At 39.1% G+C, this 22,643-nt stretch overlaps 1 protein-coding gene across 1 annotated transcript; it reads right to left on the reverse strand.

The window, feature by feature from the left end:
• Window positions 1–5,721: 5,721 nt before the first annotated feature.
• HYAL4 (hyaluronidase 4) lies at window positions 5,722–16,144 on the reverse strand. Its single transcript, XM_007101047.2, has 3 exons — window positions 15,191–16,144; window positions 8,464–8,553; window positions 5,722–6,123 (listed from the first exon to the last, which is right to left on the reverse strand). Exons 1-3 carry the CDS (start codon window positions 16,142–16,144, stop codon window positions 5,722–5,724), a joined length of 1,446 nt encoding a protein of 481 aa, XP_007101109.1.
• Window positions 16,145–22,643: the final 6,499 nt, after the last annotated feature.

The raw sequence follows: 22,643 nt of genomic DNA on the forward strand, positions 1-22,643 counted from the left end.
GCTGTATAAATCTTAAAATTTTTAAAGATGAAATCATAATAATGATTAAGCAAAAGACTCTTATATGATAAGCAGGATAAGCAGAAAAAATGGCCTGTTTAGACACTAGACCAAAAATATAGAACTTCAAAACCAGGTCTAACATTTTAAAGTGGGCCCAGAGAGAAAAGACAGTTTACTTACAAAGGAAGGCATTCAGATAAAAAGTAGTATTATCACAAAAAATAACATAAAACTATGAAAAAGGATCTACAAAATGCTAAGGAAAAATAACTGTCAACTTATACTTTTATAACCATCAAAACTTTTTATATTAAGAGTAAAATTAAGACATTATCAGACTAAAAAATAGAGAGTTGTCCCCCAGCAGACTTTCACTAAGGGAAACTTTTTTTTGGCCATGCTGCACAGCTTGCAGGATGTAAGTTCGCCAACTGGGAATTGGACCTGGGCCCATGGCAGTGAAAGCACTGAGTCCTAACCACTGGACTGCCAGGGGTGTCCCAAGGGAAACATATTTTGAAGGGAGAAGGATGGAGGAAGGCAGGAAGGAGAGACAACCATCCCCATGTTATGGTTCTCACAACTCCTAAGAACAATCTAGTTGTTTCTGTTGCTCCTGCTTAGGATATGAAGCAGAAAACTCCAATTAATGTTCTTTAAAAGATCACATAACTTTTTCTTTTCTTGTTATATATTTTAACTTTTTTCACTAGGAATACACATCATAGTTGATTAGGGAGCTTTTTCAAAATATACATGTTAGTTAAGACTTCTGACTCCACAGTAGGTGGTGCACCCAGGAGTATTTGTTTTGGGATGGCTCCCCAAATGATTTTTATATGCATCTCTGGCTAGGAATAACTGAATTACTCTTCTTTGTTTTAACTATTCTTTGTTTAAGAAACATTTTTCAAGTGCCTCCTGTGTGCCTGGTCTGAGATTGACCTAGGAATACAATGGTGAATAAGATAGTCCCTACTCTTTAGGAAGTTGTAGTGAGTAGTGAGTAGAGGGAGAAAAAATGAAATGGAAAAAGTGTCCATTGTGCAGGACATAGTGATGGCAGAGACTGCTTATTATTCCCCACTCTCCTGTTCCGTTTTTTAGTAGTAATAGATTTTAATCTAGCCAAATGGCTGCCAGAAAAAGAGCACATTTACCATCCTCCTTGCAGCCAGCTGGGTCAAGTGACCAAATTCTGCCAAAAGATGTAAGCTGATGCATCATGTGATAGATTCTGGGAAATTTCTAAAAAGAGATTTATTTTCTTCATTTGTCTTATTTCCTCTTTGTACTGTTCTCCATTTTACTGCGTGGAATTTAGATGTGATAGCTACAAAGTCATTCACCATCTTGAGATGATCAAGTAGTGAGTCTGACAATTCTTTCCCCTGTCTTTCTGTAGAGCAGAGTCTTGAACTATCTGCCTCCAGAGGGAAAAATAAACTAATATTTTTAAAAAGAGAATAAGGGCAGATTTCTTAAATCCAGAGGGAAATATGGATTGCTAGAATACACACAAATTAAAATCAGTAAATGCTCCTAGGTGAAAAACTGTAGCACCTTATTACACTTAGATGTACCAACACAGTACAATCATTAGTAGATTAGAAGTACACTTACTATATATTTTGCCTTGACAAAAGAATTGTAAGTAATTTGGGGGTAGCAATAAATTTGATTGCATAAAATTACTTCTTTAAGTAACTGAAGAGAACAAAATGCAGTAAGTAGCCTAAATAATGACCTAAGACTTCTACTTTCCAGACACAGAGACTAGAGTACCCTGTGCTAAGTTTGCAAAATAAAAGTGGTACTTGAAGTGAAAAATTGATGGTTCCTGGGCTCGCAGAGAGGAACAAAATGTCAAGCTCATAAATGAATGTTCAGTAACATTAAACATTTTCCAAGTTCTTAAGATTAGTAATAAAGACAAAGGAAGCAGTAAGTTTATATATTTAGTCCTTTGATAGAAACAAAAAGCATAATACTAACATTCACTTTGACACAATATTTTTCCACTATTAAATTTTATTCTATAATTTCAAATTATAACAGAGCTGCTGCTCAAGGTTTAGAATAAGCAAATAACTTAAAATTTGATAGCACTGTATATCACTTTATACTTGATGTACATGGCTTAGTAATAGTTTCTTTGGGTTCCCTTTCTTTGATGAGATTATCATTTCCTTTAACTTAGTTGGCCAGTCACATATGGCTTTTATATTTGTATACTTTAGAGTTCCATACCCAGTAGATGCTTAATAAACTTTAGATTAGTTTAGCTGTCTCCAGGAAGTCTTTCTAAAATGTAATTGGAGATAAATTTCTAATGTATAAGATTATGAATCTCCCTCAATATGATTAGAGAGAAGTCAAAATAAAGCCTAAACAAGACCCTTGTATTTTAGACTTCTTTTGACATCAGCATATAGAGAACATCCTCATTCCTTTTTAAGCTGAATGCTATCCCATTGTACTATTGAAAGTGCTTGATGATAATCGCTAACATTTGGCTGGGGACTTTTATGTGCCAGGTTTTGTGCGAAGTATTTTATCTACTTGATATGATTAAATCTGTATAAAAGGAAAAAAGATACCATTAGGATCTCCCTTTTTGAAAAAGAGAACACGGAAGATGAGAGACCCTGAATACCTTGCTGTTTCCATAAAGGGAAGTTAGGACCATCCCAAGAAGCTGCAGTCATTAAGCAGCTTTAGAGGTGAACTTCCTATCCACCTTGGAGCAGTGAGCCAAGTTAAACAGAAAATCTGTATCTGGAAGATCTGGAGACTGGTTGAACATAATCAGTAGTCATAGCCTAAATTAATAAAAAATGCATTAAATTCATGGTCAAAAGCTGAATGAACATATTTGGATTCCATTGCGACAAGAGTTATGGTGAAGAGAAAACTCGGTAACTCAGATTCCAGACTGGCCTCTTTTATAAACTGGCTCTTTGACTTTGCCAAGTGATTTATTCTCCTCAGGCCTCAGCTCTTCACAGAGGAGTTAAACTATGTGATTTCAGAGGCTAATGAACTAGGATAAGAATAAAACAATAACACTGGACAATGACTTTGCAATCACTCTCTCATTAATGTGCAGAGTTAAAAAAAAACAAAAACAACCTGTAGCAAACTTATAGCTTCTATTGATTCAGGTTTCTGAATCACTCATTCATTCATTCAAAATATTTATTGGGCACCTACTATGTGCCAGGCACTGTACCAGGTAGTGTTCTGGCAGTGAACAAAACGAAGTCCTCATTTTCCTAGTTTACATTCTAGTAAGAGAAGACAGAAAATAAGCAAACATTTAACCTATACTATGTCAGTTGGTGATAAATGCTATAGACTGGAGAATAAACAAGGAAGTTGATGGTGAAGGGACATGTTCAGCCCTCGGGCCCTCTATGCTCTTCCTTGAATACACCAGGTCCACTACCAAATGTGCACCTGATGATTCACTTGCCTGAAATACCCTTCCCCCAAATATCCCCACAGCTAACTCTCTATCATTCAAACAGCATCTTCTCAAAGTGACCCAACACATGGAAAATCCCACCCTCCCCGACTCTGCTCTCTTAATTTTTTCATATACATCTAACATCTGATATAAATTGCTTATTTGTATGTTGAATGTCTGTCTCCCCCAGCAAGAATATGAGTTCTAAGAAGGTAAGGCTCTTTGTTTTGTTCTAGGATATATTTAGTGCCTGATAAGAAGTAATGCTTAATAAATTGATTAATGGGTGAATGAATGAATTGGGAAGATGATACAGAAAGTCTTCTCTGATGAGGTGACTAAATAGTAGAAGCTTGAGACTTAAAAATCAAAACTTAAGGAAAATTGCTAATTAAGTTTTGCTACATCCAGTTGATAGACTATTATGTGGCCTTAAAATTATTTAATTTATATTTATGAAGATTATGAAATAACATGAAAACTACTTATGATGTATGGCTAAGTGAAAAACACAAGATGCAAAAATATGTGTATATTATTATTTACAACCATGTTTTTAAAAAGTCTTTAGAAGAAAGGCCAGAAAGAAATACACCAAGAGTTACCAGTATATATTATAGAGATTATTGGTGATTTCCATTATTTTTTTCTATTTACAAATTTTCTATAGTGTATTTATATCATCTTTGATATAAAAATAAAATAATGAAAAATTTTTAAAAGTTAACCTACGTAATGCTACCTGTATTTTATGGTATTATAAAAATTTTTTTGTTTTGTTTGTATTTTACATTTAGAAATTAGACCTTCACAATGTCAGTAACATCTGACAAGCAAGGACTCAGAGTTGAAAAGGGCACACCTGTATTGCAAATGTTTCACAGAAAGACAAAAGACAAAAAAGACGAAGGCAGAGGAGGTGGTTGAAACAACTCTCATGCCTTCTGTAATAGCATCATAGCTATCTTGAGTTTACCTTCTAAGTAGATCATCTCCAGGAGAAGGAAATCCGACCAGTTGAAACAGTGGCTCTCAAGAGAACACATGCATAAGTGATTGTACATAGAACATAATATCAGAAAGAGGAAATTGCCCAAGACTGTTTTATCCTAAGTGTCTCCATTACTTTGGTGATCAAGAGAAGATAACTGAAGATTAGCAACATGTATTAATAGCTGAAGTATGCATGGGATGTGTTATCCCATTTATTCCTCAGAATAATTCACTGAGGTAGGAATTATATTAACAAATTTCACTTGAGAAAATGGGGAATATGAATAACTTGCCCAGAGTCACACAACCAGATGGATAGTGAAACAATGATTCAAATCAGATTCAAACTGACTCTAAAATCACTACTCAAAACTCATATGTGGGGACCAAAATAGCGAATATTTCTTGGTAGGACTCCTTCCCAATAGCACTTCTGGGTCCCTTAAATATCATTTATTTAAAAAATTTTTAGCAATGATTTTTGCTTGCTAAAGACACCAACTGCATTTTTATTAACATGGCTCCAGTTTCTAGATCTAGAGCAATGTCAGCCTAGGTAAGCATGAGTACTATCCTGAAGCCTTTTGCTGTATTTGGATCACCAGCCTCTGTGAGGGAGGGACTCATGGTGGGTGAGAGAGGCGCCATGTTGGAATAGATGTCTTTGCAGTGACTACAGCTCCCCTTGCCTCAGTTCCTGTGCCCTTCTGTTAAGTCACATCAGTGACTGGTTCTGCACTCATCGAGCCCAGGCAGGGAGAAGAAGCCTGAAGAAGAAATATGAACCTAAGGCTGGAACAGGAATTCTGCATTTGGTCCCCTTTGGTGGACCGGGTGACCAGGTCACACCCTGAGGTGACCCCATTTGTTAAATCAGATAACTGCATAGGAATCTGTCCTTAAGTAAGTTGCTAGCTGGAAAACCAGTCTTTGAAATCAATAATTTAATATTTATATGTATACTTTTATGTATCTACGTTCATATGAAGACTAAAATATATTCGTTTTAGGTTAAGTACGACTTAAACATTCCAGTAAGGAAGAAGAGTGCATTGATTTCACTCCTGGATCTGGTTTCTTAACCAAATCGGAGCCAAATGAAGTAATACGTTTCCTGTTTACGTTAAGTGACACACGTGTCTACTTACAATACCTCTCAATGGATTTCATATGAGAAAAAGATGGTTGTAAGTTTCATCTCTTCCCTAAGTGACGACTCTAGAGGCCAAACTTAATTCCCTTTAAACTCAATTATCTCACAACTGAATGCTCTGATAACCTGCGGAAACCAGCAGACACAATGTGATTAGTGAGCCAGAAAAAGAGGAAACCCCAGAGCAGCCATCAGCCGTCCTCATTTCTCTGCAATCAGCCCCTTCGTATCCCTGATAACAATGACAGGAGAATCTCTTTGCCAGCACTGCCAGGTCTATATCAGATGCTTTGCCTTTCACAGTAAATTCTCCATCCTCGGAGGCCTCTATGTGGTAACTTGCAGGGTTCAAGTGAAGGTAATCGGGCGTTTTCCACACCTTCCTTACGCATCTCCCATTATTCCTGCAGAGGTGAAAGCTGCACACCTCAGCGGCTCTGGTCACGTTGACTATGTAGCTCCCTAAATCAGAACTCACAAACTGCTTCACCTTTGTACAGTTGCCCTAGAAATGTAGAAACAAATGGGATTTAGTGCTTTTTCTGGTACTGGTAGGGTTAGAGCATCTAGATCCACAAGGCAGCTCTTTGGACTTGATTGAAACTTAATGGCTTGGTTCCAGCCCATGAACTCTTAGGTTCAAGGGCTGTAACACAGGGGACCCAGACCAGAAAAATGAGAGGTGGTCGTGACAGGAGATGGAGAATATGTTACCGTAGGCTATCTGAACTTGCAAATGGGCCCCAGCCTCAGCATATATGACCTTGCCTTCTTTCAGTTTACATCCTTTATTTCCTCCTTCTAGATCCCAAGTTAATGGGTGTGAGAAAAAGAGGAACAAACCCAAACTGAGAAATCCTGCCAGAGTTGCTGTCCTTTGGCCACCTTTCAAGTATGTGTGCCTTTCAGGGTTGTGTTAGAACCTGAATCATCATGTCTACCAAACTGTTGTTGACCATCAACCTGAGCCTTCTGGATTTTCCTGTTAATTATGCTCAAATACCGACTGCCCTGGGATCTAGCCTCCTCTATACAATTCAAAGACAGGAAAGCCTGGAAGGCTGACCAGGTCATTTGTGTGTGGTTCCTATTGTGTGTTCTAAACAGAGGCCACCTGGTTGTGCACTCAGCTTCCTGATGATGCTCTTCTCAGGAGCCACATGGGCTGGAGGGGAAATATCACACCTGGAGAGTCAGGTACTGATCCTCAGTTCCTACCTAATTCTCATATGTGGACAGAGACCTTTAACTTTATATTGTCACAAATAGTTTCATGAACAGTGTTTTGGTAGCAACAAATTGAGCCTGTGAAATTCTAAGAATAATATCAGATCATCATGAACTTGCAAAAAATTCAATTTAACAAAAAGCATTGAGGGCTTCCCTGGTTGCAGAGTGATTAAGAATCCGCCTGCCAGTGCAGGGGGCACGGGTTCGAGCCCTGGTCCGGGAAGATCCCACAGGCCGCGGAGCAACTAAGTTCATGCGCCACAACTACTGAGCCTGCGCTCTAGAGCCCGCGAGTCAAAACTACTGAGCCCACGTGCCACACCTGCTGAAGCCCGCATGCCTAGAGCCCATGCTCTGCGACAAGAGAAGCCACCGCAATGAGAAGCCCGTGCACCACAACGAAGAGTAGCCCCCACTTGCCGCAACTAGAGACAGCCCACACGCAGCAACAGACCCAACACAGCAATCAATCAATCAATCAATCAATCAATAAAAGCATTGAGGATACAAGTATTATAATTCAAGGCAAAATGCATTACACTATAGGGATATAAACAAACAACATCTGGAAATACAGACGAGATTGTGATTAATATGGATTGGGGAAAACGAAGATCCCACAGGCCGCGGAGCAACTAAGTTCATGCGCCACAACTACTGAGCCTGCGCTCTAGAGCCCGCGAGTCAAAACTACTGAGCCCACGTGCCACACCTGCTGAAGCCCGCATGCCTAGAGCCCATGCTCTGCGACAAGAGAAGCCACCGCAATGAGAAGCCCGTGCACCACAACGAAGAGTAGCCCCCGCTTGCCGCAACTAGAGACAGCCCACACGCAGCAACAGACCCAACACAGCAATCAATCAATCAATCAATCAATCAATAAAAGCATTGAGGATACAAGTATTATAATTCAAGGCAAAATGCATTACACTATAGGGATATAAACAAACAACATCTGGAAATACAGAAGAGATTGTGATTAATATGGATTGGGGAAAACTAGGAAGACTTCTTGGAGTAGATAGTATTTGAGCTGGAAGAAATTTGAAGAGATATAACTCTTATTTTCAATGCTATTAATTTTCAGCTAATTTCTCCATAGAAGAAAAATAAGTTCGATGTGGATATTAAATATTACCATCTGATTCCACTTCTCAAAATATGATATCATACATTTTATGTAATGGCTAAATGCAAGGGCTCCAAAGTCATACCATCTGTGGTTAGTGCCAGGTCCACCACTAGCTAGCCTAACTAACTGTTACCCTAGTTAGATTTCCTTTCTTGTTTCCTCATCTATAAATGAGGTTGCTAGTCCCTACCTCATAAGGGTTATTATGATCAGGAAGTGAGCAAATCCGAAACAAAAAGGCACTTAGCACAATCCTAGCATATAGTAAATATTCAACAATCGTCATTATTATGATTACTATCTTAACAAAAGTTAATCTTTATGGAGCTCCTTCTATGTATCAGGTGCTGATTTGGACTTTCATTCTGAAGCAGGTTTACTATGGGAGACCTGAGAGCTCTGATTAGAGTAAGTTCTATAGGAAAACAGAGCAAATAATGTAAATATTGTAATATTAACTATGCCGCCAAGGTACTGTCTTACCTCAGATGAAGTCAAATTCATGTCTCCCCAGATAACAATGCCTGCAGCTCCCAAGGCAGCACTTTCTCCAATAGTACTGATTAGATCTTGCTAGAATGAAGAGAGTTCATTATACTGTATTCATTTGAATATAAACAACCTGCCAGGGATTAGGATTGGAGGCTAAATTCAATATAATACATGAAACTATTCTCCGGTTTCTTAGAGTAAAGCAAATGTTAAATGAACCGGGGCTCAGAAATTTCACTCTATAATCATATAAAAACATATTAAATACATATTTTTTAAACTTATATTTTGCCAAACAGGACATTACTTTTAAACAATTAGCCTGTAAATAGCCACCAAAAGTTGTTTAATTGAAGTTAGCTAGGAGTATATATACACAAACCAGCTATGAGTATATGACCTGGAAACAGAATCCAAAAGTTTTGGGGCTTCCCTGGTGGTGCAGTGGTTGAGAATCTGCCTGCTAATGCAGGGGACATGGGTTCGAGCCCTGGTCTGGGAGGATCCCACATGCCGCGGAGCAACTAGGCCCGTGAGCCACAGCTACTGAGCCTGCGCGTCTGGAGCCTGTGCTCTGCAACAAGAGAGGCCGTGATAGTGAGAGGCCCACTCACCGCGATGAAGAGTGGCCCCTGCTTGCCACAACTAGAGAAAGCTGTCGCACAGAAACGAAGACCCAACACAGCAAAAATAAATTAATAAATTAATTTAAAAACTCCTACCCCCCAAAATAAATTGTGAAATAAGATTTATTTTAAAAAAAAAAAAAAGAATCCAGAAGTTTTCCTTCTCTAAATGTGACGACTGCCTTGCATTCATCTTAGCCAAGTTCCCTTCCCAGTATGTAACTCTCCTGAGAACTTTGCCTCTGCAGTGACTTGGAGGGGTTTTGTGTCATTTGGATTCCCAGGATAGGCAAAGGAACACAGTGTTAAGGGCCCCACAGGATCCGATTTGATCCAGCCCTTATATTTGGTCCCTGAAATTATTTGTATTTAATTTTAAAGTACCTGATTTAATGGGCTTTGTTTATGATTCCTCCAGTCACGGATTTTTCTCAATATGGTTAAGATAGATGAAAACAAAATTTCAGCAGGGAGAATTCTGGTTTTGTAATCCTAAAGGATTATTGTTTTAGTGGTTAAAGATTAACATGAATCTAGGTCATTTCAGAGGGAAATTAAAAGTTGAATGTGTGCAGTTGGTTTCCTAAATAAAGTTTCTGCAGTTGATTTTCTAAATAAGTTTCTTTTTAATAAATTTATTTATTTATTTATTTACCTATGGCTGCGTTGAGTCTTCGTTGTTGTGCGTGGGCTTTCTCTAGTTGTGGCAAGCGGGGGCTACTCTTCGTTGAAGTGTGCAGGCTTCTTATTGTGGTGGCTTCTCTTGTTGCAGAGCATGGGCTCTAGGCACGCGGGCTTCAGTATTGCAGCACTCGGGCGCAGTAGTTGTGGCTCGTGGGCTCTAGAGCACAAGGCTCAGTAGTTGTGGTGCACGGGCTTAGTTGCTCCGTGGCATGTGGCATCTTCCCGGACCAGGACTCAAAGCCATGTCCCCTGCATTGGCAGGCGGATTCTCAACCACTGTGCCACCAGAGAAGCCCTAAATAAGTTTCTTAAATTATAATATATTCCCCCACTCTTTCGAATAATAAGCATTCACCTTTTACTCCAAGGATTAATTTCCAATAGCTGTATGCTGGAAATATAATTGGGCAATTTGGTGGAAATTAAAAGCAGACTTTAATCTGTATTTTGCCTTGGGCACTTTATATTAATACCAGTACTTGAGAGAGAAATCTTCTCACCTGACACTTTTATAGTTCACTAAAATGAAGGTTTTACAATCTCAGTTTTTAAAGTTTGTTTTTTTTTCTGGGCAACTTTCCAGTAATTCTCAAATAAAGAAGAGATTTTGGTTTAAACTAATTTCTTTTCAGGCCCACATCTATTTCCATTTCCCAGGACCATGGTGTCTACCGAACAGGTCAGAGCTGACATGACAGGAAGGGGAGGAGTTTTTGTGAGGCTCAAATGAGATGGTGTAAGTGAAATGGTTTTGAGAATTATCCATGATATAGGAATACCGGAAAGAGGAGGAGTTAGCCATGCAGAGCCCAGAATGAGGACTCTGCTGGGTCCAGGTCCACTGCCTCTTTTGACAAAGACCTAAGGGAGCAGAGCTCCTCCCTCCACTAACTTTGAAACTTTCCTGAATACCGAGATGTGATAGTCACATGATGTGATCAGAGGGGCAAAATTCCCTAATGTTCTTCCATGAATTCCTATTATGTGTATGTTACACCTTTCTTAGCTTTCTCACAGTTCTTGGTTATTCTGTTCTGGGTTTTGTTTTTGTTTTTGTTTTCAGTCTTTTTTCTCTTTGCTTTTCAGTTGTGGAGGCTTCTATTGAGATATCTTGAAGGTCAGAGATTCTTTCTTCAGCTGTGTCTAGTCTAAAAATAAGCCCACCAAAGACATCCTTCATTTCTGTTACAGTGTTTTTGATCTCTAGCATTTCTTTTTGGTTCTTTCTTAGAACTTCCATCTCTCTGCTTACATTGTCCATCTGTTCTTGCATTCATTCCACTTTATCCATTGGAGCCCTTAGCATATCATAGTTGTTTTAAATTCCTAGTCTGATAGTCAACATCCCTGCTATATCTGAGTCTAGCTCTGACTCTGCAAGTTGTGTTTTTGCCTTTCAGTATGTCTGGTAATTTTTTTCTTGATAGCTAGGCATGATCTAATTTTTCTCAATAGGCAGATAGCTCATACTGGATAAAAGGAACTTCTGTAAATAGGCTTTTAGTAATATTCTAGTAAGGTGTAGGGGGAATGGAAGGGTTCTATAGCCCTATGATTAGGTCTCAGTCTTAGTGAGCCTTTTCCTCTGGACTGTGAACCTCACAACTCCTTCTCAGTTGTTCCCTCCACCCCGTTAGGTGGGACAGGCTGCCTAGATGGGTCTAGAGATGGGTATCTCCCTTCTTCCAAGTGGAAAACTAGAGCCAGCTGGAGTTGAGTATTTCCTTTTCCACAGATCAGTTAGGGTCTGATAAAACCTCAGCAAGTTTGGCTGTGGTTAAACAGTTTCTCCTGAGGGTGGGCCTTGTTCAGAACAGAGTGCTCTAGAGTACTCAAAATGGTTCCTTTTCTGCTTTGCCTGCTAGATGCATGAGGGGAGGTTTTCTCCAAAATTCACTGTGAGGACCTGGTGAGCTCCTGGAGGTAAAACTCCCAAAAGTCTGCTCCCCCAGCCCCCATGACTGGGTCCCCACGGAATTTTAATCTCTCAGACTTGTCGACGCTGAGCAGTTTCCCAGTTACAGTTCAGGTTTCCCTACTCTGGCAGTGGTTCCCACAAAGCTTTCTGCTCGTGGGTTTCCAATCTGGTAAGCTGTGATTCTCTGTTTTCCCCCGTCTGTCTCTCCAATTTTGAGGGCAGCAATTTGCCCTGTGTGTCCACACTTCTCTTATTAATCTAAGAAGAGTTGATTTTTCAGTTTGTTTAGCTTTTTACTTATTAGGACTGAGTTGCAACTTCCAAGTTTCTTATATGCTCAACTGGAAACTGGAACTCTCCCATGAATTCCTTTGGGTGAAGGCTTTGTCATCAGAGGGAGGAGGGAGACACAGCATCCACATTTTGTATTTACAGGTTATTGATCCATATTCAGTAAGTACGGAAACTACAGATGCTTGTGGTGAAAGCCACAGCTTCTGAGGTTGATATCAGGAGGGAATGTTAGTTTCTTTCCAACGTGTCCTTTAGCGTCATTATCGAAGAGAGTTCATTGGGACTGATTCAAAATGGCAAGTCTTCTAGCATGTGTTGACTAGAGGTAAGGAGTCACTAGCAGATATTTAGGCAAATTCCTCTAACAAATTAGCCCACCGTCACCTAGCTGAGAGCAGGCTGCTGAATGAATCACAGAACAGCTATGCTTGGGGGGCCAATAAAGCAGGGCACTACTCAGTGAGGGGAGTCACAGGTGAGATGTCTCCAGGAGTAAATTGGGACCACCTGAGCGCATAAGCCACATGAAAGGAGAAATAAAGGAAGAGCACCTGATGTAATAGCAACACATCTTCCAGGTCCCAGCCTGGTGTAAGGCAGCCTTGCCCTACCCATGATTCTTGGCTCAAATCAAGGTTTTGGAAGTTAAGAGTAGGGACACCCAGAGGACTCATTCTTTCCCCTTGGGTTTCAGTCCCTGAAGCTTTAGCACAGTGCACGTAAGTAAGGAGCCCACTGTGGGGAGCTGAAGCATCACTAATGTGCTCCCTTTGTGTGTTACCAGAGGGAATATTAATTAACTACAGGGCAAAACATCTTTAAATCTACAGTCAAGAAAATCCCTTTCATTATTTTTTAAAAGCATAGTATCAACAATATCTAAATTGCATTTATATATGTGGTATAGGCAATCTACTGGGTGAAATGAGCCCGCATATGATTCCCCCAAGCTATGGCTGCTGACTGAAATTTCATTCTTACATATTCCCCTTTCAAGTTTAAGACTCTGATACTCGTTAAAAAGTGTTATCTATACCACATATATTTCTGTAGTGCTTTAAATTTTCATTTTTTATCTTCTTATTTGATTTTCATAATATTTCTCCTAAGTAGATAGGGCAGGTAATATTGTGCCATTTTGTAGATTAAGACAATGAGGCACTGAGGTCTGGAGAGGTTAAGAGATTTGGTACTTATTGGTAAGTTGTTTTTCTAATCCTGATTATATGTGTGTACACACACAAACATTTTGAAATGCAGATATCTTTGGGAAGGCAGAAATGGAAGCCATCACTAGTATTTACAATTTGGTATAAGTGAATATCACATTTTTAAAAGTTTGTGGGCAGGTTTTTTTTGAGGATGGAATAAAATGGTGGTTTGATGGTTTAAAACACGTAGAAATGCCTTGGCGTTCAGAAAGTTTACAGAATGATACCACGGGACTAACAAAGACAATTGTTTCTGGGTGAGACCCTAACTGTTGTTCCTTCTTCCCTTAGAGGGAACAGAAATGTTTCTGAGGCTGTAGCTGTTCAAGTAGGAGCTTACCGTTGGCTTGCAGAATGTGCAGAATGTACCAGTAGTTTAAACTAATCTATTGAAATGAACACTTTGTCCTTTAAAGTTTATTGTTTCTTCCAAAAGTAAATTTGTTATCACTAAAGAAAGAAACTTGTTTGAGCCAAACATAGAAAAGCAAAAGAAGTTTCATAGAGGAAGGTGGTATTTAACTTTCAATTCTAGAGTCAAGACTATTTTATAGAGATGTAGATAACTTTTTTACACCTTCCAAATAGTGTTAGTTTCCTACCATTCTCAATCAGTTGTTGCTGATTTTTCTGGGTAATATTAATATCAGTTCACAAGAGAGAATTTTTATCTTTACTCATCTCATCAGCGGTGTCAGAGGCACAGCATTTACCAAATCCTGATGTATTTGTGCCATTTCTCCCTCTGAGGAGTAAGCTCTACTCTCTGTCTGCTCCACAGATACCTACTGCTCACGGTAGAGTCCTCACTGGGGTGTTTCCTGAGTCTCCTTTGGATGCTTCATACTCAGAACATCTTTATATTTTGATACATGCTGGCAAATTGAAACTTGTTATGGTGGAGAAAAAAGAAAGGTGATCAACCCCTAGTGTGTAGCAATATCTTAAAATACCTCTGCATCACAAATGTGAAGGTCTGAACAAGGCTCAAGTCTTCTCATAATCACACATAATTATCCAAGTCCAAAGGTTAGAGTAGCATCTTCTTTGAAATTTTTCTCTCTACAAGTTTCCATTTCAGTGACTAGAGTAGTAAAGGGAAAGTAAGGGAGAGAAAATTGGGCTGAAAGTTCAGCTATCTTAAAAGCTACACTCACAGTTTGTGTGAGGTCTTTGGCTGCATATATGACTTAAGTAAAATAAACAGAATAAAACTTCTATATGTAAGTTTTAACCTAGGGTTATGAAACCATCTACTAGTGACGAATTTACTATTGAATTTAGAAACTCACACCACTCTTACCAGCTTTCCATTAATTGTGGTCATAGAGTCAAGAATAAACCAGATGGCTAAATCTATAGGGGTCACCTACTTTTAGCAGATTTGTAACCCCCTTATTCCTTAAAAAATTATTCTTAATTGTGTGAAAAAAACACATAAAATTTACTATCTTAGGTGTTTCTGAGTATATTCATGTTGTTGTGCCTCCCTTATATCTTTTATAAAATCTGCTATTGTGCCTTAAAAATAAAACACTTTTTTCCTCTTAAGATTTTTAACGATGAGGTCAGCAGCAGAAACGTCTACAATTCTACTTCCACACGTATGAGCAAACTACTCCATTTTAAAACCTCCTCTCTGATTTCCCAACCTGTTCACCCCCAATTGTTTCAGTAACCATTGCAAGAGGCCAGTTGTAAGGGAACACAATCAAAGTTGGGGAGCGGGAAGTAGTTGCTGACATTGCACTTTAACCCCTTCCCTCCTTACTTTGTTCCTTGAAAGACAAATAATAAATGAGATCATCAAAATTCAGTCTGTACAAATGAAGAATCTGAGTAGATGACTACTCAAAGGAAGAATTATGCTCCTATCTAATGGACCACCATTCTGGAATTCTTTAAAGAACACAATTAACAAATAAATGTCTCTTTTAGAGATAAGAGGAAATCTCCTTATCTTTGTCAAGGGGTATCTTTCTCACCTTAGAAAGAAAAAATAAAGGTTGGTCTCTGTATCCTAACCTTGTATAGACGAACACAGGCAGAGCATAATCATGGGATGTCATGGTGGAGATCCTCAAGGATTCATGCACCCGAAATTGCGAGAAACGCAAAATGTTTTTGCTGTCTCCAAGAGATTTCCTGACACCGATAGAAGGATATAAAGCAGCACTGCTGTTCCAGAGCCAAGAGAGCTCATTGTTCCTCAAAACTTCTTCTTCTGGGCATGACCCAGTATAGTTTGGGGCATAAACATTATAATTGTGGCAATCAGGATATAAATAGTAACCCCAAAGGCCCTTGGGTCTGCTCTTAATTCCCAGTTCGATGGTTTCCTTCATGAAAGCTTTTGCACTTTCTTCAAAGGTTGCTTTGGCTAAATATTCAATATCAGCAGCTGATACATTCTCTTGCATCTCAGAAATAAGCTTTCTTGATTTCTGTCTGTAGACATCTTTTGTGTTCCAGTTCCTGGCCCACTGGGGTCGCCAATATTCCCAGTCTATAACAGCAAGTCCACTGAAATCTTCAGAAGGGATGTAATAATTAATATCTTGGTCAGCTTTTTCCAGATGTACCTGCAAACTTATGTTCTGGGGGAGACCCCCATTAACGGGAACTCCCTGGGATGTATACCATGGATAGTATCCCAATCTGTTGACATAAAATATAGTGACATTTTGCCCCCTGGCCCTGGCCAGTGGACTTCCAATCACCTGAAACATTTTCAAATTTAGTCTTAAATTATATTTTATCAAGCACTGATCTGTTGGAGCATTCCAGGCAGCTATAAAAGGTTTCCTTTGATAGATTGGAAGTTGGGCAGGTTTTAGGGAAGAGATAGACTTCAGAATGAAAAGTATGAGCAGCCATGATGTGAGATGTATTTGTTGGACAACACAAAACCTTAGTTGTCCTTCAGATAATAGTTTCATGATAAGATAAAAATCTTCTCTTCTGCCTTAATGCACTCTGGAAGACCTGAGGAGAGATTTAATTTTCTGTTAGTGATAATTTTGAGGAAAAAGACTCAAATGTTGGCTGGATATTATTATAGTTGTTATCTATTTACATCTTTAAGTACATTTTAGTTAAAGGTCTTAAAGATCCCTATAAATAAATTGAGATAGAAGTGAGTGCAGTGACCTAACTTCTATTCAGGGGGAAGCAATGCAACTGAACGAACATTCATGGAGCATCAGATGCTGTGTCCAGAATACAAAATGAATAAGATGTGGTCCTTGCCCTCAAAAAAGCTCATGATCAAATAAAGATGTAAAATAGCATTCACTACCATTTTGGAAAACTCATCAAATCCCAGGCTCTGTGCTTACTTCCTGAATAAATATTTATCTCATTTAATTTTGTAATACCTTTTTATTATTTCATTCAATAAGCCAAATGTCTGGTTGCTTTCCCAGGCTTCCTTGCTGCTAGGGTACTGGTATGTGACCACGGACAGGACAATTAGACGCAGCCCACTCTAGACTTTGAATTGAGATCTTGGGAATCAAAGTGGCTAAAAGGTGGTGGTGCCAGTGATAACAGAAGAAATTCCAGAAATTCCGGGAGTGGCAGTGCCTGTCAGGGCACCCACAATCTGATACCCATGGTGTTGATGTTAGGTGGTAGCATTGTCCTCACGGAACAGCACTCTTCTGCGCAGATCAGAGAGGTTTTGTTTTGGTTGCTTACAACCAGGAACTCTAACTGACAGAGATGCTTTCCATGCAATCTGTGCCTTGTGAGTATTTCCTCCAGCAAAGGGGATCACTGCGGGCAGCATGTTGTATGTAATTATCATTTTTAACCACCAGGTGTCGCCAGGCAAACCTTATAGCATTTCTCAGGCCTAGGACACAGAGGTAAACAAAAATTATAAGTAATCTGTAAAACTTTATTCAATGACATTAAGAAGTCCTAAGTTATACATAAAATATCAGTTTGGGGTATACACAAAATACCAGTTTTTAAGGCTATGGAGGTAGATATTTTCCTCATCCATTCACAGAATAAATATCTGTGTCCTTCCACAATGCAAAGATGAGTAAGATTACTTAGTAACATGAAATATACTGAACATATAAATTATGGTTTGAAGAGAACAGCATTTTCAAGGGAGTATAATTTTATGAGTACAATAAGAATTGCGGTCCTCAAAACTGCCTCTTATCTTTGAATGTTTTTATCATATTCTGCCTCAGGGTAAGAAAAATGGATGTGCATAAGGTGTTCATTCACAGAAAAACATTTTTTCTTTGAATTTAAAATTCAGTTTATGTTAGAGAAGGCTACGTATGTATACAAAAGACATTATTCTCCCAGAACACTTCCTGCTTTGGGTTTTATTCAAAACATAGTTTTCCACTGATTATTGTTTCCCTTTTGGTCAGTCTCCTCATCACTGCCACAGAAAGTCCTTATTCATTTACTACAAAGTTACCAAGTGGTTCTGTTCTCCTATCCTGGAACATTGTTATTCTCCTTTCTCCAGCAAATGGTAGGCGCGCTTTCCACGGCAGGTGGCAGGCAGAGCTCCTGATAAAATGTGCAGGTGTACAACGAATACAGGCAAAATAAACAAGGGCAATCCAGTGCCTGTGTCTTCTATTTGCTGTATGCCTAGGGTTTCTGCTTCCCACGCAGGTTTTTCACAGCACTGGTGCCCCTCTGTCTCTCTCCTAGTTAAGCATGGCTTGCTGGGAGGAGAGTCCCACGCTCTGCACCTCCCAGACAATCTTTTCAGTCCCCTGTCCCCGCTGTGCTATCATTAGCTGTGTGCTTCTCCCACCCTCTTTCCTTCACCAGGGAGCCTCCCCAGGCCTGCCATTGGCTTCAGAAGCCCTCTAAACCCCTTTCCCTCATCCTACCCAGGCCATCACAATCCCCACTGCCAAGCTCTACCTGTATCTTGACTAGTTGTCACAGCATAACAATCTGTGAATTATCCACACTTAACCATGAGTCACCAGTAGCACTTTCCTTGTCTTTTTCCCTTCCCCACTCTCATAATCTTTCCAGGAAGTTTTGCTTTTTTAAACAAATCTCGAATTAGTGGGATTTTAGGAAGAATTGGCAGGATATTGGGGGTGGGGATGGTGAGGAGTTCGACCCGGATTTTTCCCCTAAATTTTATCACCCAGTTTTCTCTTCTTAGGTTTGCTCTGAGAACACGTATGAAGGACTAGTTCCCTTCCTCCAACTGGGAAACGTCCATGAAGACGTTTTGAAGGGCCCTGGGTAAATGATTCCCAGCAAAGTGACACATCCGTGAAAGGCAGAGGGTAAAGGGAGGTAGATTTCTCCTCAGAACCTCCCTTGGTGGAAGCAAGAGCCACAGTGAGCAAGGCTTGGCCACCACTGCTTTGACTTTGGCTTCCCAGTTCTGGACTTCTTCACCCACTGAGAAGAGAACGTGACACCAACAACAGGAAGTTGGGTACTGCCTTCCATCAAGCAGGCCTCAGACCTCACCGCAGTACAGCTACCCCTCCTGATGGTGAAGGATGGTGAGGAAGACAGAGGGTCCCCTTGGGGGAGGAGGCCCTTCATGTACAGATACAAGAGTCTGCAGAGAAGTCTCTATCCCCTGCTTATTCCTATTTTCCCTCTCACTCCTTCCTCCCCAAAGTTTACTTGCTTGTGATACATTTAAAAAAATCACCCCCCACCCCGATTTCAGAAGCTGACGGCACTCACAGCCAGGCCATATTACTCTCCTATTAGACATAAACAGTCTCACAAAATGCCAACCTCAAGTTTATTCTCAGACTATAATAACATGAGATAAAACAAGGCCACTTTTTCATTGTGTCTGAGCAGAAATAAAACGAAGATCACTGGGCTACCCACAGAACACCAAGCATCCCTCTCTTGCTAAATGAATGACTTCTGTTCTTTACCCACATCTGACCACATCCAATCTGGAGAAAATCCCTGTTTTCTCAGACCCTCTGTCAAATCACCCAACTAAACCTAAATTCTGTAAGAGGTTCCTTCTGACACCGTCTTACGGGAACACCTCACAGCTCCTTGTGGTGTGCGTCTTCCTTTGTTGCAACATGTCATTACCCAAGTCATGGAACTGCAGGTGTGTTCTTGGTGGTCTTTGGGGAATTGGCACCTGGGTGACAGCAAAGGTATTGAGCACCATCTACACATCAGGCTCCCATTCCAAGTACTAGGAATACAGTAGTGAACAAAACAGATGTAAACACCTGCCCTCACAGAGCTTAAATCCTTTCAGGGGAGACAGACAATAAACAAGGTGAGTAAAATATACAATACATTGGATGGCGGTAACAACAAAGAAAAGAATTAAGCAAGGATTCATTTTATATGGGAAGCCCTCATTAATCTGAAAAGAAGTGATCTGAAAAGAAGACAAAGAGTAAGGCTGGAGGATGTCTGGGGAAACATGGGGGGAAAGCAGGTGCAAAGGCCCTGTGGCAGGCACATGCCTGCCATGTTTAAGGAACTTCAAAGAAGCCAGTTACCAAGTAAAAGGGACAGAGAGGTAAGAGAGAGGGTCTTGTAGGGCCTTGTTGGGGCTATGGCTTTCACTCTAAGTGAGATGGGAAGGAGTTAAGAGAGTTTGGAGAGAAAAATGACACTGTCTGATTTGGGCTTAACTGGATTCCTTAGGCTGCTGTGTTGAGGCAAGCCTGAAAGTGAAAGGGCACAAGAAAGAAGCAGCAGGAAGCCTGTAAGGAGGCTCTTGTCATAATCCAGGACAGAGATGACAGTGGCTCAATCCAGTTATTTAGAAGAACTTCACAAAATTTTTAATAATCACCAACACAGAAAAATAATAAAATTATAAACCTATAAATTAATCCTACTAGTTTTGTTTTAATTTTGATTACAACTCTAAACTTTTGTTTTACACAATGTAGTTTTTTTTTCATACAGCATGGTGATTCATACTAATCTTTAAGATTAGAGGGAATACTTGGGGGAGTGTTCCCCAAAAACGTACACGTTCATCTCTTAATATTAATGTATTAGTGGAAGGAATTAATTTTCCAAGTCTACAACTCTTCTGTTTCTTTTTTTCGTGATATTGGGATTTGTTTTCAAAATCTTTAAGACTCCAAGTTTCTTCCCCTAAATCCACAAGGGTTTAAAAAGGTATCCTGAAAGTCATTATCCCCATTTTTTATTAGAAATTTAAAAACACAATGTTTTATTTCCAAACCTTTAAGGAAAGTACTGACTGAAGTGATATTTTGTTGCCAATAATAAATATATATGCATAAATATTTATCAGAATGGAAAATAGAGCAGAGTTGCTGAGTTCAACTCAACTGTGTAGAAATAATTGTTAACCTGCTTTCTCATAAAAGCTCATTAGAGAAAAGGCCAATAATAGGCTTCCATTTTTTTATCTGAAGAATGTTATTATCTTAGTCTGACTGTTAATCAATGTCTTATCCTGATGGTTCTTAAGTTCTTCTCTCATGAAATATCAATATTGTAAAAGCTGGCCCTAAGTGTTCCAGCAGAAGAAAAAATATATTTTAATGGATAGAGTTTTTCCCATACATTTTTCTTAAAAACTTGATGCCTATTGGTATACAATATAATATACTATATGATAAGATTTGTTTAAGTTCCACAATTCATCATTAGGTACTAAATTTTATTATAACTCTATTTCACATCATAATCAAAGAACACTGATGTCCCTCCATCTGAACAAATTTTAGAACTACTGGACTATCTTGATTGTACAAAACGGCTTCCCTTCCTAAAAATGAGCTTAAGTTTTGCAAGTATATAAAAATGACTATTTCAGTGTTGCTTGTGCTAATGGGAAATTCACTCTTCAGTGTGAAAGGCCGCATTTTTTATGAAGCAAGAGCATTTTAAAACCTGAAAGAGAATGTAATTGTCTTTACATAAGCATATATACTTAGTCTTTGTAAAAAAGTATTACTTCTCCTTTAGGACTTGAAATTTCTTGCAGCCAAGATCAACAGCTTCTAGGAAAAGCACACAAAGTCTTAGAACCACACTTTGAATAAAATGTTCCCTCTGTCAAACCATTTTTAACTAAGCTCCTTAAAATAACATTAGGTTGATTTGAATCTTCAGTTTTCTACTTGAAGTTTTTGAACTATAAAGCCATCTAGTGGTCTGTGAAATGTTACTAAGGTTTTTTTCAATGTCCATAGTCAAGCTTATAACTTAAAACACCCTCTACTCCCATAAAATGACCCAAGCCATTGACCAGAAGAGCTGGGATACCAGACAGGGTAAGCAGACAGAAACTAGGAAGCTGGGGGTGGGTGGTGGGGAGGCCGAACCTCAGGCCTAAGGACTACAAGGATATTTAAATAGGGGAGTTTGATCTGGGTTCTCTAGATACCAGATCTGAATGTCAGGGTACAGGCTGGAGTGGCAGGGCAGGCACTTGAGAGGAAAAAGGTTGTGGCCAGGTCACATTGTTTTCTCTTAAGTAAGCATGGCTTAATTTCAGTTTCTGCCTTTGTCCTGACAGGAATGGCTTGGAATCTAGGATTGGCCTAGTTTTGTTAACAGGACCCATTCCTCTGTACGAGCATACATATTTTAGCAAGGTAGGAAATTTGAGCAAGGTGAAATGTGCAAGCATTGGCTCAAAACTCCCTGTAATGAAGAAAGAATAAAGAATGATGGTGCATTCCTAGTGGAAACAGAAGGCTAAAAATTTTTATCTGAATAACAAATGCACAAAACCTTTCACCTGGAAATTCTGCTTCTGTGTTATTCATTGCAGCATTGCCTATCATTTCCAAGTTGGAAACAAATGTCTATCATTAAGGGACTGGTGAAATAAAGCATGGCTTTCCACACAATGGAATATTATGCAGCTGTAACAAAGAATGAGGTTGCCTCTCCATGTTGATATGGATATTCACCAGATATCATAATTATTCTTTAAGATATATATTTGTTTTATGTATATGTCTGTACACATACTTAAAATTCTTAAAAAGCTAGATATGTATAGAATGCTGCCATTATTTTTCTGAGAAAGGGATATATATATATATAAAAGTATGTGTATATATGTAATATATATATACAAATATATATATTACATATATATGTAAATATGTGATCTGTGCACTAAGGAATATCTCTGGAAGAATACTTGATTGCATTACTTGCCTCCAGGAAGAGGAACTTGTGGCTAAGGGAGAGAAACGGCAGGGGTAGGATGAGATTTGGGGGGGGAGGAAACTTCTGTTGGGATTTTGTACTATGTTGATGTAGCAGCTATCCAAAACCATTTACTCAAATTTTAAAAAATGAATAAAATTCTTTGGAAAAGAAAGAAGTTGTACATTGATTCTGACTATAAGGAATCTGGCATGGCTTCCTAAACAAGGTAACATCTGAGTTGATTTTACTACAAAGATCATTTTTTTAAATAAAGTTATTTGAGAA

The sequence above is a fragment of the Physeter macrocephalus genome, chromosome 5 (assembly GCF_002837175.3).
Source record: "Physeter macrocephalus isolate SW-GA chromosome 5, ASM283717v5, whole genome shotgun sequence".
Taxonomy (NCBI): Eukaryota; Metazoa; Chordata; class Mammalia; order Artiodactyla; family Physeteridae; genus Physeter; species Physeter macrocephalus.

What these genes read in the sequence shown, in the direction of transcription:
- HYAL4 (XM_007101047.2), bottom strand. Translation starts at nt 16,144, where the DNA reads ATGAAACTATTATCTGAAGGACAACTAAGGTTTTGTGTTGTCCAACAA. An exon ending in CTTTATTTTTTCTTTCTAAG is followed by an intron (nt 8,554 to 15,190) that starts GTGAGAAAGATA and finishes TCTTCATTCTAG; the next exon opens with CAAGATCTAATCAGTACTAT. An exon ending in TGAATTTGACTTCATCTGAG is followed by an intron (nt 6,124 to 8,463) that starts GTAAGACAGTAC and finishes CTACATTTCTAG; the next exon opens with GGCAACTGTACAAAGGTGAA.